Source organism: Emys orbicularis, chromosome 9, assembly GCF_028017835.1.
Source record: "Emys orbicularis isolate rEmyOrb1 chromosome 9, rEmyOrb1.hap1, whole genome shotgun sequence".
NCBI lineage: Eukaryota > Metazoa > Chordata > Testudines > Emydidae > Emys > Emys orbicularis.
This window is the reverse complement of record NC_088691.1, coordinates 18,879,394-18,896,905: the sequence shown is the minus strand read 5'-3', so window position 1 is coordinate 18,896,905 and position 17,512 is coordinate 18,879,394. Positions and strand designations below refer to the sequence as shown.

Genomic DNA, 17,512 nt, shown 5'->3' with positions numbered 1-17,512 from the left:
TCACTGTCTCCACTGGCACTGATGGCGGCATTTTTATTAGCTCTATCAGATGAACAACTTCAGGTCAAGAAAGTTACAGATGCTGCTCACATGCTGCTGGGTTTGAACGCCACGTTAGCAGAAATAATAGCTATGTCTTTACAAACTTAACTGTATCACAACATTTTCGTGTAGGAATCAGCTCAATAATTAGGAGAGCCATGATACAGAAAAGAACACATCATTACTAAAGCCACACACACTCTACCCAGTCTGAAGCCTCAGCTTCCTTGGTAGACGTGATTTATTACCAGGCAACAGGGTTTCTTTAGCTAACAAGAAAAACAAAAACAAAAAACCAGAACATGCTGAAAAAAATATAAACTAAGATTCAGAATTATTCTCCTTGAAAACATTTTCTCAATGCTGCTTAGTGACCTTGCAGAATGTACAGAAAACCTAGGAAAAGTGACAGCAAGGTCACATTTGGAGGCTTCCGAATCATGGCACCTCGATTGCAATCAAATCCCCAGAATGAAGATGCTGTAGCCTCTAGAAGTACCTCTTTCTCTTTGATCCTTCATCCAGATTCCTAGGAAGACTCCATGACAACAGAAATGTTGTATACATTTCATATATTTATGTATAGCACCCACCTCCTGTGCAGATCACTAGTTATTTGTGGCTTCAGAATGAAAGAGCCAGTGACTGTTTCACTCAATCCTCTTATTTAATTTTGAAAACAAAGTAACAAAAACAACCAGATTCTCCAATTACTCTTCTGCATTTGCAACTGCATCTTTGGGAGGAAGCAGCATTCAACTCCAGGATATTAGATCTTTCCTTGTCATTGGAATGTCTTTCTGGTCACTTCTTTGCACTTCAAAGACACTTGTTTTACTTTTGAAGCAGTTTGGCTTTCGGTTTCTTGCACAGCATGGCTTCAACTTACCTCCTGAAGTAAAGCTCATGTATTTCTGGTTGTTAACGGTCTCTTTGGAATCGTAGAATTTGAGAACATCTAAAACAGCTTGTGGATTCTTCTTTTGCTCTAGTTTTGTTATATTGGAGGTCTGTAACAGCCTGGCCCACTGCTCTGGAATTCCCTGTGGATGCCAAGTAGAAAGAATGCTGATTTAGGAAATTCAGCGGCCCCAGCCAGCATAGTTCCTTACCAAGAATCCCATGCTACCTGTAAGATTACTTTCAGAAACTTTAATTGATGCCTTACATTTAAAATAAGAAACTGACACAGTAGATGTAATCATTCTCTTCTCTATCAAAATACAGAGCTAAAACCAGGATCCAACTTTTAGAAAAGAAAAGAAAGTTATGACTGACAGGAAAAAACGTGCATGAAACTCATCTTTAAATCAACTCTGCTCTTCCATGGAATAATGATTTAAGGCTTAGCTTGTTTTCCTGGTGATTAAGTGCAGACATAACAAGACTACTCTATATTTGTGGACAACAAGTGTATTTTAGGAGCTTTACACTGGATTTTCAATGCTTAATCATGGAAATATATAGTTGCTGTTGTAATTAAAAGATAAACCCCCTCCCTGATACTGTCAAATAAATGTATGTCTAGATCAGGGGAATATTGCTTCTAGTTTGGAGAAGGGGGCAACAATTTGGATTGAATTGTAAAAATTGTAACACTGAGTTGTAACACGGCTGCTGCTGCTAAAGAAGTCTCTTTTCAGCGCCCTCAGCTCTTTATGCTCGTTATTAACAATTTATAGAAAGTAGGAACTCAGAAAACAGGCTGGAAGTGCCAAAGCCTAGCATGAGTTTTCAATCATCTTAAGAGGTAGGGTGACATTTGGAAATGGATCCAATCTCGGAAAGCTGCAAATTTGCATTGGAATATTATTGTTGACAAATTGCTTTAAACATCCAGTATAATTTCCTAAGTTTCAGAGCCTACAATTTTCCCCTTTTACCACACAGCCAACATCTAGCAGCGAATTAGAGGAGCTACCGAATAAAGACTATACCTGAGGTGCATCTAAGCGTAACCTTGGTGCCACCCCGGTCTAGATATACATTTTACATGGCTTCTTCCTACGAAGTTCTCTGCAAATCAATGTGTGACATGGGCCTCCGGAGTTTGGGATTAATGACAAAAATGTGGGATAAGCCAAGCAACAAATCTACTGCACACACATGAACCTGCTGCTGCAGTGCTATGACATCTCAAAGAAGCACTTTGATGCAAGCTTCTTTTGGGCCTGTGACGCACCTCTGGGAGCTTCCCTGTGCACATCTGTGAGCCATAGAGATCTGGCTGTAATGGACGTAAATAAAGAAAGAAAAGAAAGTTAAAACAGAATGTGGGACAACTTAGAAGGTGGTAAGGAGGTGAAACCAATGGGCCGAAATGGGGAAAATCCCATCTAAAGTGGGAAAATTATGAGGTAAGTACCAAATAGATTAGGTGCTGGACAGGCTATAGGAAGACAGACTTAGGAAAAACAGAAAAATCACAATTGTTCCAAAGTTTGGAAGCATCATCCCCCTTTTTACCATTTTTTTTCCCTCCCTTCCAAAAATATATTACTGAGGATTAACGGCAAGTGACTGGAAAAATTACTCAGTGTTTTTTTGTTTTTTAAAACCAGTTTAGCAATTTTTAACAGCTGTATGCAACTTTTTCCATTGCTTTTCCAGTCCTGAGATCATAACTGGCCAGTGCACAAGTGAACAAAGTGCAACTGAGAAAGTAGTTGTCGAATTCAGATTTCATATTAGAAGGTCAAGTGTTGCTATAATACAAGTAATGTACGTGTCAGAGTGAAAAACCTAGGAAACTTTGGACAGACATTTGTTTAGGTCACTAATGTGCAAATTCTTTGGATCTAAAGCCATGACTTCCTCCAACTGGCTAAAACCTTAATCAAGAATTTTTAAAAATTTGGTGTGTGGCCCGCTTTTATTCCAGATTGAGGGTCAGGAAACTATTTCACTAAAAGGCATACCTTACAAAATTCACTTTAAAAACAAAACAAAACCAAAAAGCTACAAATCCGGAGCCTTCCTCCGCTCAAAATAAATGCAATAGCTTCTTCAAAATAAATAAATATAAAGCTAAAGAAGCATGCTTCCACCCAACAGTTTCCAGCCAATTTCATTTGGTGCTTTGTGCCCTAATTCCTAGCAATCATGGTTGCTCCAAGCACAGTGAAATGGAGTTTTAACATGCATACATGAGTAACAACATAGCTTGATGCTAAAACCTTATAGCTAAAACTCAGGATCCCATGCAGGTGTTCCTGATTCCAATTCTAGATGCAACGAATAGCAGTCAGGTAATACATCCAGGGGGGTGATTAACACTGGGTGTTAGAAATTTTTCTATGCATTGCGCGTAACCAATAAAGCAGACATGGCTGGCATGACAACCACTATAATCGCTTGAAATTTAAAATATTTTCACATTCCCATGGCACTTCCAAACTTTTGAGAGACACAGACAATGCGATCACTAAACAGTGGGGATTTTTTTAAAAAAGTTGTGTAGCTAATGGTAGTCCCTTCAGCAAAATTTACTTACCATGTGACTATTTGGCTGACACAAGACTTGTGTCCAGGCTGGGAAAAATCAGGGAAGCCAAATGTAACACAATACTTATATCTGGTGACTGGAATTAGCTCATGGCTATGGGGCAAACTGTGGTCCTTAATGGAGCAATATTTCCTTTGACTTGAATGGGCTTTTTGCTATATTAAGTACTGCAGGAGTAGGCCTATACCAACAAGCCTCATGACCAGCAGGCTTTTTTGGAGGGGTGGGATAAGTATATTCTGATGGCGCAGCCATCTCTTTATGGCAGCAGCCCACTGAATTAACTTCTGCACTCTCATGCTTCAGGAGCAAGTATGTATCGTTGTAGAAATAACTATCCAACAAAGTGTGGCTGGACAACAGGAAGCTAGTGCCCATAATTTAAAAGAGGAAAAAAGTAATTGAAAATAAATCATTGCTATAAAAGTGGGTCTGTGCACTTTTAGTCCAGAACAGGTGTTGCTTTCTATAAGAGGCCAGGGCCTGTGCTAATGGACTGCCGATGGCATTAGATGTGACAATAAGAAGTCTGATGCTGCAGACCTACTGTTTTGACACAATGGATGCTGGCAGCAATATTAAAACTGATCCAAATACTGATCTCTGAAGTGCAGGTAGAGGGTGCCTCAAACCCGAAAACTTATTTTTGTTGTTGTTCCACTCCTTTTTGTTCCAGCTGACAGGGAAGTGAAAATGACTTGGATCATTGTCTACTGGTGCACCAGGGAAGATAATTGTGATCCATTTCACTTTTCTTCCAGCCAGAACACAGAAGAGAATGAGCACAGGGAATGAGACAAAGAGAGAAGACCGAGGAGTACAGAATACAGAAAAAGGAAAGAAATAACAGAACAGTAACTGGGAGAACATTGAAAAATGGGATCAGAGAAAAGAAGAGAGAACACAAAAGAAAAGGAAGGAATAGGATAGAAAAGGTGGAAGAGAAAGAGATGGAAAATGTAAACACAAAAGGAGGAAAATAAAAAACGTGACAGAATGTAATGTGGAACTGAGAAATGGCAGCAAAGATTAAAGTTAGCTGTGAAGTAGTTACAGAGAGAGACAGAATGGGAGCGAGAAACAATAAAATGTAGAGCGAATACCAGAACAGTGTTCTGAAATTGATATATTTGTTGCAATTTTCTAAAGGCAGAAGACCAAATCTGGAGGTCTAAACTCAATCTCTACTCAGGCCTTACTTAGGGAAAATTCCCAGTGAAGTTAATCAGTTTTGCCTGAATAAGAACCTCAGGATCTGGCCCAGAATATTTTTTTAAAGTACACATTTAGAAGTCATGTCTATTCTTTAAAATCCAATATAAATATTCTGAGTGTAACATTTTCAAATGACTAAAAGCTCTTAAATTCTAGTTCTCTTATAAAGAGGTGTTGCCACCACACAGCTTTCATTTTATATGTATTAATTGATTTTATTTATTTATTTAGGAAGCAGGAAAGTTCTAGTTTTCTGAAACATGTTAAAGAAACAGAAGAAGCAATCAAAACAAAAATCACAGAAGAATTGCATTTGGTGCCCAGATTTTGGAAGCTAGTGGCACATTGGCCAGCAAGCCACAAAATGATTTGTCCCATCCTGCCTGTTTTACTTACACAGCCAATCAATACTAGCACTTCCTACCATTCAACATGTTTTTACAGCATAGTCCGATCCATCAGCATACTGGGTACTGAAGGTATGGGAAGTTACTAGTACTGCTAGGCTGGGAAAAAGTAAGAGTAAACTGACTGTAATGTTAGGCTTACTAATTAATTAATGATTCCAACACCTAACTAGTGACCCAATCCAAAGCCCAATCAAGCCGCCCATTGGCTTCAGTGGGCTTTGGATCAGACTCATTTTCCCCATTACTTGAGCTGAAACACATTGCATTAACTCTTCCCACTAATCTTACGTGGCAAAGTTGACTGTTACATTACTACCCTACTCAAGCTAAAAGCATGCCTGATTACCTAGTCTTTGGACAGGGAATACCTCAGAGGTTGTTTACTGAAACAAAATGATCAGCCTTCCACAATCCCTGTTCTGCAGCTTTCTGCAGATGTTTATAGGCCAGTTAGACTATGCCCCTTAGGGCCAGCTGTCCAGATGTGTGTGCATGTGCACACTTTCCTTATGTCTTTCCAAAGAGAGTGAACTCTAGCCCCAAAACAGCTTATAAGACTTATCCAGGCAGGCACCTGGGTTCTTCCTAGTTTTCATTTTCCACAGGTACTCTGCTGTTAATCCGAGGGAAGGCGGGGGGAGGAGAGAAGAGAGGGGAAGCAGCCGGAATCAGAGGTAAAGTATTGAAAATATCCAAAACCAACAAGTCTGTTTTTTCTCAGCCTGACTGCTGTCATCACCTGAAGTTTCTGGCTGCAAAAAACTATTTCACTGACAAGGAACTGGGAGACTTAATGAAGGTGCAATATGGAGGTTACTTACAGTGAATTCCCCGGTGACTGCATCAAACCCCACATGAATCGTATGTTCAAAATCTGAAGGAAGAGAGATCTCAGGACGCTCTTTCTCCTTCTTCTTATTGGCTAGAGGCAAAAATGTTAACATGCACTTATTTTCTGCATTTTTTTCATTCACAAGTTTTTACAATCAGGTTCAGTCAAAGTAACCATTTTAAACTGGGAAACAATTCAAAAGGAATCTTATCTGCTACATAGACCCAGGTTAATGAAGTGCCAACCTAATGTATACCCCTTTTTCGAGGTGGCCCATGAGATTGTATTTGATTTTCTTCACATGACCAAATCCAGATTACAGCTACTGAGAGTTAAGCAAGGAATCCACTTTAAACAATTGTAAAAGCCTTCTTAGACATCTATAAAAAGGAATCAGGTAGGTAAGTTATTTCCACCATCATTTCTCTTTTTAATCAAGCCTTCATATCCAGTGGCTAATACTTGATTTATTTTTTCAAAACTCTGAAGTTTGTCCTAACAGATTTTGGTGCTTCTTGTGGAAGGAGCTTGCTTTGGGCGGGGGTGGGGGGAGGAATCAATAAAAGTTGCATTTGCATTTCCTCTCCCTCCTGTTATAGCCCTTTGGTAAAATATCATATCTTATGGCTGTCCATTCCCAGCACTCTGCTCCATTGAAGAACTGAATGGCAGCACCACATCCACAACCAGTTTTACTGAGTATTCAACTGACAGTAAACAAAATTTTGGCCACTGGCTGGTGACCAAATCAAAGTACTTGAGGAGCACTCACCTTTTGTGCCTGGCACAGTTTTTGAGATACTATGAATGACAACCCTTTATAAGACAAAAGGTACCTCCACTAACACATCCAATTAGGAGTTACGGTGAAATAACTGTATTCATGCAACACATTTTGTTTAGGTTACAAAAACATCTGGGGAAACCTATCCAAATCCAGGCAGAACCCTAGTTAAAATATCAAATATAAGCTTATGAATATACCTAATTGTAGAACATATTTACATGAACTCCCAAATACATCTCTAAAGACTACATATAATTCATACACTATGTTCAAACAGCAGGAGTTCAGTGACAGTACAAGCTGAAGTATTTGGTTCCTTTGGAGAATCATCATACTTTACAAACAGAAACCATACAGGTAGATAGTATAGGACAGGGGTCGGCAACCTTTCAGAAGTGGTGTGCCGAGGCTTCATTTATTCACGCTAATTTAAGGTTTTGCATGCCAGTAATACATTTTAACGTTTTTAGAAGGTCTCTTTCTATAAGTCTATAATATATAACTAAACTATTGTTGTATGTAAAGTAAATAAGGATTTTAAAATGTTTAAGAAGCTTCATTTAAAATTAAATTAAAATGCAGAGCCCCCCGGACAGGGTGGCCAGGACCCTGGCAGTGTGAGTGCCACTGAAAATCAGCTCGTGTGCCACCTTCGGCACGCGTGCCATAGGTTGCCTACACCTGGTATAGGAAATAGCTACACCTCTACCTCGATATAACGCTGTCCTCGGGAGTCAAAAAATCTTACCGCATTATAGGTGAAATCGCGTTATACTGAACTTGCTTTGATCCACCGGAGTGCGCAGCCCCGTTCCCCTCCTCCCCCCGGAGCACTGCTTTACCGTGTTATATCCGAATTTGTGTTATATCGGGTCGCGTTATATCGAGGTAGCGGTGTATTTGCAGGTTCTTCTTTTATCCTAATGCAGTGCGCATCCCTGTGGAACAGCTTTGCCACTTCAGTTGAAATAGAATGTGCTACAAAGGGGACTAGAATGTATTCGAATTTCTATCTGCAATGTGTTTTAGTGACTAATCCCAATTTGAGAAAGAAGATGTTAATAAAATGTTTATGTAGAATGCACATTGCATCATCTCTAGTGCTTTAAATTGAAAATTTCTGCAATATACCCTTGAAGCCAGCTATTCCTTTCCTCCCTTCCCATCAGTTTAATACAAATATTTAGGGAACTGATTTACAAATTCTCTTCACGTTCCTAGACTGACTGGCTCTGCAAATCTGATATGACGCCACACTAACCGTCACAAGGTCTCCAGAGATATATGGGGCCATGATTTGGGTCTTTAGGTGCTGCTGTAATACAAGTTAATAAATAACATGGCAGCTGCAGGCTAAAGGAAGATCTGATATAAAGCACTGGTTTTGGGGGGGAAGGGAGAACTTTCACCAAAGGTGTGAGAGTCATGCTGTGAATCTACACGCAACATGCATGACAGTTTAGAAAGAGAGCACGAAGTGATTGTGCCTTCCCTTCATTTGTCCTTCACACTCCCTGGGTGCATTATTAAGGATAGCCAAGTTGTATAGAAAATGTTATATTGCAGCAATTTTGTTGAGAGACTTATTTCCACAAGCAAGTTTCCTGTTCTACTGAGAGAGAGCCATGGGGAACTGAGTGAATGAAGTCTTTGTTCTATAAATATTCACATTTTGCACTTTTACTTGCATCCGAGCCAAGTCAGACTTCTACCTTAAACACTAAGCTAGAGGCTTTTTATTTTGCCTTTCCTGATGAGTGACAGCGTTGGGTCTGCCAATTGATGGCATTAGTGAAGTCCCTCATCTGGTGCCTGAGCTTACTGTGTGTGTATGCATCCTGCACAATACCATAGTCAAGACACAAACCAGGTCCCTCTTGGTTCGCAGGCAAACCAATATGAGCTGTGCTAATCTCATTTCAGAAGGAAGTGTTTCTTTCCCTGTTTGACCTTAATGCCACTTTACACATCCAGTTAGTTGGCAGAGAAAAGTCAACTTTCCCCAAAGTTAGCACACACTGCCCTTTGTACTGAAAGTATAGGGTATTCTGAATTCTTTATTCCCATGTCCATAGTGTTGCATTTATCCCAATTAAATAATTACCTGCTGCATTTCTGCCCAAGATCCTAACCTCTACACAATGTTAACTGATAATTTATTTTCCTTCAGCACTTGGAAGAGACAACGGTAATATATTACGTCAGAATGCAAGGGGTTTTCCTTTCATCTATAACGAGTTGTTACTTTAATTTTCAGTAATAAGAGGTCATATCCTTTCAGTGTATGTAACCTTTTATTGTATATAACAAAATTGGCTTTTCCTAGCTTGCCACTTGCAAGTGATTGCACCAAAAATTGGATTTAAAGGGTCATCAAGTTCAGTTTAAAGGAACAGTCAAATCTGTAAGTGAAATTAGGTGCTATATAGTATGTTCTATCAAAAAATGGAATTTGTTATCCTTCACAGGATGCTCATTCCTGGTGACAAGCATTATAGATCACTTCAGGAGACTTGGCATGCATGCATGGCATACCTCTGCTTAAAGACTGCATTCAAAACACTGATAACATGTAAATTAAATAAGGAATTAGATGTCTATATTTAACCCCACTGTCTAAACATTTTGACACTTTTCTATGCCCTGCAACCCAAATCACATACACTCTATGTGAAGTGGTGAAATATAATGTGATGGACTGACTCCTCTGCAAGAATATCTGTAATTCTTGCTTGCTTATGTTACAAATGATCTCTGATAAATTGGCCAATATAAACACAGCTGTCAAAGTTTGGGAAATGTGAAATCACCCACCACATCTGCAACAATTATTACAGATCAAAAGATGACAAGGAAATCGACAGTGTTCTGTCTGGTTTCTCCCAGTCACACTATTATTATGCTAAAAAAGCATCTCTTTGGCAGTAAACTGTGACTCAGCTAAGTGGTGACTTTTTCTTTTCTCTTGTAAGGGAAAGAACAGCTTGCCCTCTTTTCACCTGCTCATTTCATTGTTTAATTCCCTTCTATCCCCATTTCATTCTGTTCTTTTCTCTGGGTCCTTTCTTTTCTCCACCCTCTTATTGCCTTATTCTAATCATTCCTCCTTCTCCCTTCTTTTCTACCCCAGCATCCCCATTCTTTTATTTCTCCTCCTTTCACCCTTATCCCGTCAGGTTTGTTCTTCCTCCATTTTCTCATTTTTTATGTATCTGAGGAAACTTAGCCACCAAAGGCCAGATTCTGCTCTCAGCTACACCAGTCTAAATCTTCATTGGGTTTAACATTGTTAATACTACTATCATTTACACCAATATAGCTGAAAAGAGGATCATATGGATACATTTCCTTTGTGATAATTTAGGTTTAATTTCCTGTAATTTCCTTACTGGGCCACCACTTCCCGCTATGCGGTAGTAGTTATTTTTGCAGAGCAGCAAATCCAGGTGTTTTGATGAGAATGGAAAAGAAGGCTCTATCTACCGGACTGCAAAAACCCCAACAACAACCAAAAAAATCCCACCCCACAATCCAGGCAATTTCCTTGAATGGCTCTGCTCCCAATTTTCCTGAAGGAACAGAGCCCAGCTGGGAGGAGACGCTCAGCCTCTGAATCCCCCGTAGCTACTGACTACTATCATTATTACTTAAGAGGAAGGAAGGTGGTTAGAGCACCAGCCTGAGACTTACAAGACCTGGTTTGAATTGCCTGCTCTGCCACAGGACTTTCTGTGTGACCTTGGGCAAGTTACTTAGTCTCTCTGTGCCTCAGTTCCTCATCTGTAAAATGGCAATAGTACTTCCCTACCTCACAGAGGAATTGAGGAAACACACATGACAGACAGAGGAACTTAGATACTGTAGTGATCATGAGCATATAATTACCTAACACAAATTATTTGTATTGTGGCAACACCCAGGGGCTCTAGTCATGGATCACGCCCCCTTGGACTAGGCACTGTACAAAGAGTTTAGGAACTAACTGTAAAATGAGAGATAACAGGTGGATACAACGATCAGACAGGGGGAGCACAAGGAAACAATGAGACAGTATTGGTCAGCATGATAAGTAGCAGTCACAGCACACCAGCTGCCTACCCATTACAAAGAAAGCAGGTTGACAGAACATTTCAAGTAGTCTAGCACTTCTCAGGCCTGGTGAATGAACAAAGGATACAAATGTCTAGTCTGTTTAAGGAGAAATATCCTATGATTCTCTTTCTCTCTCATTCTGTTTAAAAGGGCTGATAGCAGGATACTATAAATAAATATGTGATGCTGCAATCAGTTGCACTGGATCAAAATGGACATGTTAAAGTAACGTTGTGTTTTTGTAACGAAGACTTTCAAATTGTGTCACTGTGTAAGTCTGTGAAGAATGCACAAGCCAGCTGATACCCTGACATACAAGCCAGCCAGGAGATGAATCCACTTCAAGGGATTTGGCACATCCTGGGCATCAAAGCTAAATATTCTTACTATTTCACACAACAAAATTAAAATACAAAATCCTAGTCACTTCACTCCTAGTCACACCTGTAGTGATGAAATCTAAATGACTGCTAAATTGATTCTGATCTTCTATACGAGAAGAAAATTAACTACTTTTTTGGCTGTTGCAGATTATTTTGGGCAAGGATTCCTTCTGGATCTCCCCTTTTCTGCATCTGTTTCACACACTACCTCATGCAGAGGAAGTTTTCCTTCAGAAGACAGTCAACACCACTCTGATGCCAACCAGAAGGGGAAGTGACCCAAGTCATTCTGTCACCCCAGGAGCTATGGTGGTTTTCAATCAAGGGAGTCAAGTCAAAATGTCACCTCTACTTTTTAGTACTGTGTTAGAGCCAGAAGAGAATGTGGTTTAAATAATCGGGCCTGAGCCAGAGGTCCAAAGTCCTAAGTGGGATACACTCAGGGGCCAATAGGCCATCCTCTCCAAGGACACAGAAAGCAGCAGCAGGGTAAAGGGCAACTTGTAAATAGCAGGAGGGAGAACACTTCTCTTGCTGCGGGTGGTCCTCCTGGAGTATTGTCTTTCCTTCCAAGATCTCCTTTCCCCTGTTCCTCCCCTTCACCTCCCAGGCCTGCTGCTTTCGATTCCACCTGTATGGCCACTCTACAGTGGCTACAGCCTCCGCTTCCATTCGGCTGGGGCTTCCCCCACCCTGGGCTGGGGCCCCTTACGTCACCGGCAGCAAGCTGCTTCCCGTGCACTGCGCTGCACTCTGAGCCCCTAGGCAGCAGTGGCTGGGAAGAGAGTGCTGCGCACTGGTGGGAAAATGCCTGTATGGGGCATCTCCGGCTGTCTAGGCAATAGGGGTTGGGGCAGGGAGGTGCCACGGTCCGCAGACCCTAGGACCGCACAGCAGTGACTCAGCCCCTATGGCCATAGCTCAGACATCCCCAACCATCCCCACCCACTGACTCAACCCTGCCCCCATGCACATACAACCCTAACACCACCAGCTGCCCCACTACCCTCGTCCCACAGCACATACACTCAGACACTTCCCATTACACCGTCCCATAACACATACACCCCTAACACCACCAGCTGCCCCACTACCCTCGTCCCACAGCACATACACCCAGACACTTCCCATTACACCCTGTCCCATAGCACATATACCCCTAACACCACCAGCCGTCCCACTACTCTCGTCCCACAGCACATACACCCAGACAGTTCCCATTACACCCTGTCCCATAGCACATATACCCCTAACACCACCAGTCATCCCACTACTCTCGTCCCACAGCACATACACCCAGACAGTTCCCATTACACCCTGTCCCATAGCACATACACCCCTAACACCACCAGCCGCCCCACTACCCTCGTCCCACAGCACATACATCCAGACACTTCCCATTACACCCTGTCCCATTGCACATACACCCCTAGCACCTCCAGTCAGCCCCCACTCACCTCTGAATTCCCCAACACCCCCAAATAACCCCACCCCAGAAATTCACCCCAATACATTCATAACATATATGCCCCCATTAACGCCTAACGTCCCCACTGAACCCTAGTCCAGTAACTTACTCTTAATACACCCTCAGACCCACCTCGTGCTGACACATTACAAACACCCCCCTTAATATACAATCAATGTATCACGGTTTAAGAACTGTATGTACAACATCCCCCTCTCCCCCATACACTCACTCATCCAGTCCCAACTCTGGTTATTCATAAGGCAAAGTGCTGCGGTAGTCACAGCTCCACCTTATCTGCTCCCCAACCCTGTGTTGCCCAAGGCATCTCTTACCCATCCTGTGCATGCTGCATCAAGCCACTGAAATGCAGCTATTAGAGACTTTTCTCAAACTTCATTAAAATGGGGTACTAAAAGCCTCTCCAAACAGGGACAAGTGGCTGTGATCATGTTACAAAGCAAGAGCTTCCATTCCCTTTGCATGGTGCAGATCCTGCAGGTCAGAAAATCAATTGTGGCAACAACCTGGAACTGGGAGGAGCTCCGCTGCTCTCAGAGTAATGTCACAAAAAAACCTTCTTATACGAGGGGAGATTTGCATCATTTCCTGTCTTGGTTCTGATATAAGACTCACTTCTACCTTTACATCTGCAAATGCATTTCAACTAATGCAATACAGCCTACTGGCTTAACTGTAACTGCATTTAAAATACCCACCACCTTACCTTCCTTCACTCTGCAAATGCATTTAAAAATACAAGACATAGTTCTCTCCAGAAATTCAAATAACACAACATACATTCCTGGTTTACGCATTTAAAAAATCCAAGACACACTTCTACCGTAATTAAGGTGTTGTTGTTGTTGTTTAAAAATTACACACACCCTTCCTCATCTCTACAAGTGCAAATAAAAGCACGACCCCTCTCTCCATTCTTTAAATGCAAATACATTTTTTTAGAAATTCAAAACACATGCCTCCCTTAATTTTGCAAATGAAATTTGAACCTTATTCCCTTGGTTTCACTCTGCAAATGCAAGACAAAACCCAGTCTAAACCGCAACTGCATTTAAAAAATGCAAGACCACTTGTGTGTTTTACTGTTCTGGTCAGCTACCCAAAGATAATTAATTAAACATCACCTCCTCCTCTTTGAAAATATGGCATTAGAATTATAGTAACATAACGCTTTGGGGAGGTTTTTAATTAGCATGTCCCACAGATGAAACAGAAAGAAAGCACAGGCAGAAAGTAAACACAGCAACCAACACACTACAGGAAGAGAGAAAAGTAGCCCCTTTGCACTGCTGATACTTTACTTTTATCCCCTCCTCCTGGGAAGATGGAGCGCAGCCTGGCCTTCTTGTTCTTCTCTTCTGGGGCCATGGGGAGCGGTTTGGAGCTGTGGTTCAACGCTGAAGAATCACGATTGTTGCTGTTCATTCTCAACGGAGGGGCTGGAGGTTTCTCTTCAATATCCAGACTATCGGACATCTTCAGCAGCCCTCACAGCCTCCTGTAAAAAGCAGTACAGAAAGCTACAGATCACCAAGCTTGGGATGCTGGGAGGGGAAGAAGGAACCAAGGAGGGGCATGTGGTAGAAGTTTGTTTTAGCCTTTCGAATCGGGTACTCTTGGCGCTATAAATAAATACTACTGCTAATCATAACAGTGGTAAAATAAATGTTAATCCCAGTTAAAGCCTTTTAAAATTATATTTAAAACTCATTTTCGTCCTACTTACAAACAGGGTTTTCATCTCAAACCAGCACAGACCTACCAGAGCAAAAATTAGAGATATTCATTGAAAATATCTGACATTTACAACTTCTGCAATGCAGAAAATTGCTTGGCAAGGGGGTAACGGGTCACAAATATTGATTTCCTCCCTGCTTCATGCTTACTGAGAGTACTCCAGGGAGTGTGGGGGCTTCACTGGAAGGGGGGCATTTTTTCAAGGGAAACTATTCTAAAGCAATAATTTAAAGTATTTTACACATAAAAACGAACCATATGTTTGCCTCAAAATCAAGATTAAAAAATCAGAAAAATCACCACCACATATTGGAAACCATATTATAATCATCTTTTGGAAGCTTCAAACTAAAATCAGCTCTGAGTCCCACCCCACCCCTAGTGCTCTGTATTACCATACAGGTTTGTTATTGTAGGGTTGCTTATGATGCTTGGCTGACTGTACCATTTTGTTATTGTAGGGTTGTTAATGATCATTGCTTTGTGCACTGGTTTGTCACTCATAAGTGCTGGGCTATGTATACTGGTACTGTACATTACTTTAGTCACAAGGGCTTTTTTGCTTCATAATTGTAGTAAGAATTACCTAGAAATAATTATACAAGTTTTGCAAATAGATATAAGGGGGGGGGGGGCAAATCAAATTTTCTGTTTCACAACCTCTCTCCTATATCTGTAATATAAGTACAGGTCTGTCGCATCTTACGCGCATTTAACATGCGCGATTTCAGCTTTATGTGGTCGGAAAAAACAAAAACAAAAACAAAAAAAAGAGAAAAATAATAATTTTAATACTGTACCTGTAGTGCGGGCGATTTCGCCCGCCATTCAACTCAATATAATTTTGACTATACGTGGTTTTCGCTTTACACGCTAACCGCGGAACGGAACCCCCGCGTAAGATGAGACTCGCCTGTACAAAGTATGATGCTATCAAACTGGGGTAAGAAGCAAGCAATAATTTGGTCAAATAAAATCTTAATACATAAGACCTGAAAATAATATCTGATTCAGAAAGGATCGTTCATCAATGTTAGATATATTAAACTTTTTTAAAAGTGTCCAATTCTATAAACACCCTGCCCTCAGACACCCTCCAGTCAGAAAGAGCTTATATAATCCACTGGTGAGTGTGTGTTACTTACAGGTCCCCATCTGTGCTGATCCGCAGATGAGATGAGTTGTTACAGCCCCCAGCTAGGCAACCAAGGCTCTTTAGCTTAAGCTGAAGCAGCTTGTGGTTTTAGCTCTGGAGGCTCCCAGCGTGTGTGTTGGCTAAAGATGGCAGCCATCGCACTTGCAAGGTCCCACCCTGAGGCCCTATAAACGTAAATCTTATGCTCAAGGTTTGGCCAAGTGAAAGTTATTGTTTGCAGGATTGGGGATAACGTCTCTAAGAGTAACTGCGTTAACACTGACAGAGCTAAAATTCTGTCAAGACTTTCTCCTATAGTACAACCGTTTTTTATGCGTTAATAAAATTCCCATTGGCTTCAGTGAGAGAGTTACATGCATGTACACACTAAAGGATTGGTTCCAAAATTAGAGAAGTTCACCCCAGTATAAATTTGTTATAAAAACTTGGAAAAAATATATTTTTTGTTGTTTTTAAAGTACTGCACACAAATTGATTGTTTCATGATTTTTGGTCTTTATTACTGTATTTATTTTACCTGAATTTAGCCTTCATGAACTCACAGATTGACAGGCTTTGAGATTCAAATCTTTTTTCCCGCAGATAGGTACAATACAGGAAGTGGCAGTGCAAAACCAGCTGACGTGCCTCATTCTTGCACTGGAGATGTGATAATGGATTTTGCAATGAGTGGAGCTTTAAATCCAGTTCCTACAAACTAGGTTCTGAACTGAGACACGCCCCTACTCCACCCCACCCCATTTCATACAGGCTATTACTAGGGCTGTTGATTAATCAAAGTTAACTCACGCGATTAACTCAAAAAAATTAACTGCGATTAAAAAAATTAATTGCACTGTTAAACAATAAAATACCAATTGACATTTATTAAATATTTTGGATGTTTTTCTACATTTTCAAATATATTGATTTCTATTGCAACACAGAATACAAAGTGTACAATGCTCACTTTATATTATTATTTTTATTACAAATATTTGTAAAAATGATAAACAAAAGAAATAGTATTTCTCAATTCACCTCATACAAGTACTGTAGTGCAATCTCTTTGTCGTAAAAGTGTAACTTACAAATGTAGATTTTTCTTGTTACATAACTGCACTCAAAAACAAAACAATGTAAAACTTTAGCGCCTACAAGTCCACTCAGTCCTACTTCTTGTTCAGTCAATTGAGAGCCACTGCCTTAGGGTATGTCTGCACCCATGGCTGGCCTGTGCCAGCTGACTCAGGCTTGTGGGGCTCAGGTGAAGGGGCTGTTTAATTGTGTAGATGTTTGGGCTCAGGCTGCAGCGCAAGCTCTGGGATCCTTCTACCTCGGAGGCAGAGCCGTCCCTTGGGCAGGGTGAATCAGGGTGACTGCCCCGGGCCCCGCGCTTTGGGGGGCTCCGCGCTGTGATAAAATCAGGACTGTCCCAATATTTAGCCCTTTGTCCCGCGTCCCGACGATGTACGATTGGGATGCCATTTGTCCCGATATTCAGATGAGGAGGTGGGCAGGAAGATGAGGCAGGCAGGCAGGCAAATGGGGTGAGGAGGCGAATGGGGAAGCAAGCAGCAGGTGGACAGGCAGGAGGAGGGTGAGGAGGTGGGTGGATGGCGAGAAGGAGAGTGGCGGTTGGGCGGACGGCGCCAGACGGAGGGTGAGGAGACTAGCAGGGAGGTGAAGGGCAGGCAGGTGGGTGAGGAGTCATGCAGCAGGTGGGCAGCAAGCAGGAAAACGGCGGGCAGAGGGGTAGCGTCCTAGGATTTGAGCTGCAACCCGGGCCCGAACATCTACACCGCAACTGAACATTCCCTTAGCCTGAGCCCCGCAAGCCCGGGCCAGCCACAGGTTTTTAATGGCAGTGTAGATACACCCTTAA

At 41.5% G+C, this 17,512-nt stretch overlaps 1 protein-coding gene across 5 annotated transcripts in view; it reads right to left on the bottom strand.

The window, feature by feature from the left end:
- The window catches only part of PAK3 (p21 (RAC1) activated kinase 3), a 49,507-nt gene extending 35,276 nt beyond the window's left edge, over positions 1 to 14,231 (bottom strand). Inside the window, exons 1-5 of one of the 5 annotated variants that reach the window (XM_065410319.1) lie at positions 14,057 to 14,231; positions 5,944 to 6,094; positions 2,509 to 2,524; positions 2,225 to 2,269; positions 932 to 1,085 (exon numbers count right to left, since the gene is read on the bottom strand). In XM_065410319.1, the coding sequence (XP_065266391.1) occupies positions 932 to 1,085; positions 2,225 to 2,269; positions 2,509 to 2,524; positions 5,944 to 6,094; positions 14,057 to 14,231 (541 nt within the window). Of the gene's footprint in view, positions 1 to 931; positions 1,093 to 1,330; positions 1,346 to 2,224; positions 2,270 to 2,508; positions 2,525 to 3,415; positions 3,439 to 3,555; positions 3,562 to 5,943; positions 6,095 to 14,056 lie in introns of all 5 variants that reach the window. The other 4 variants (XM_065410323.1, XM_065410321.1, XM_065410320.1 and 1 more) reach the window with 4 other exon arrangements.
- Between the last annotated feature and the right edge of the window lie 3,281 nt (positions 14,232 to 17,512).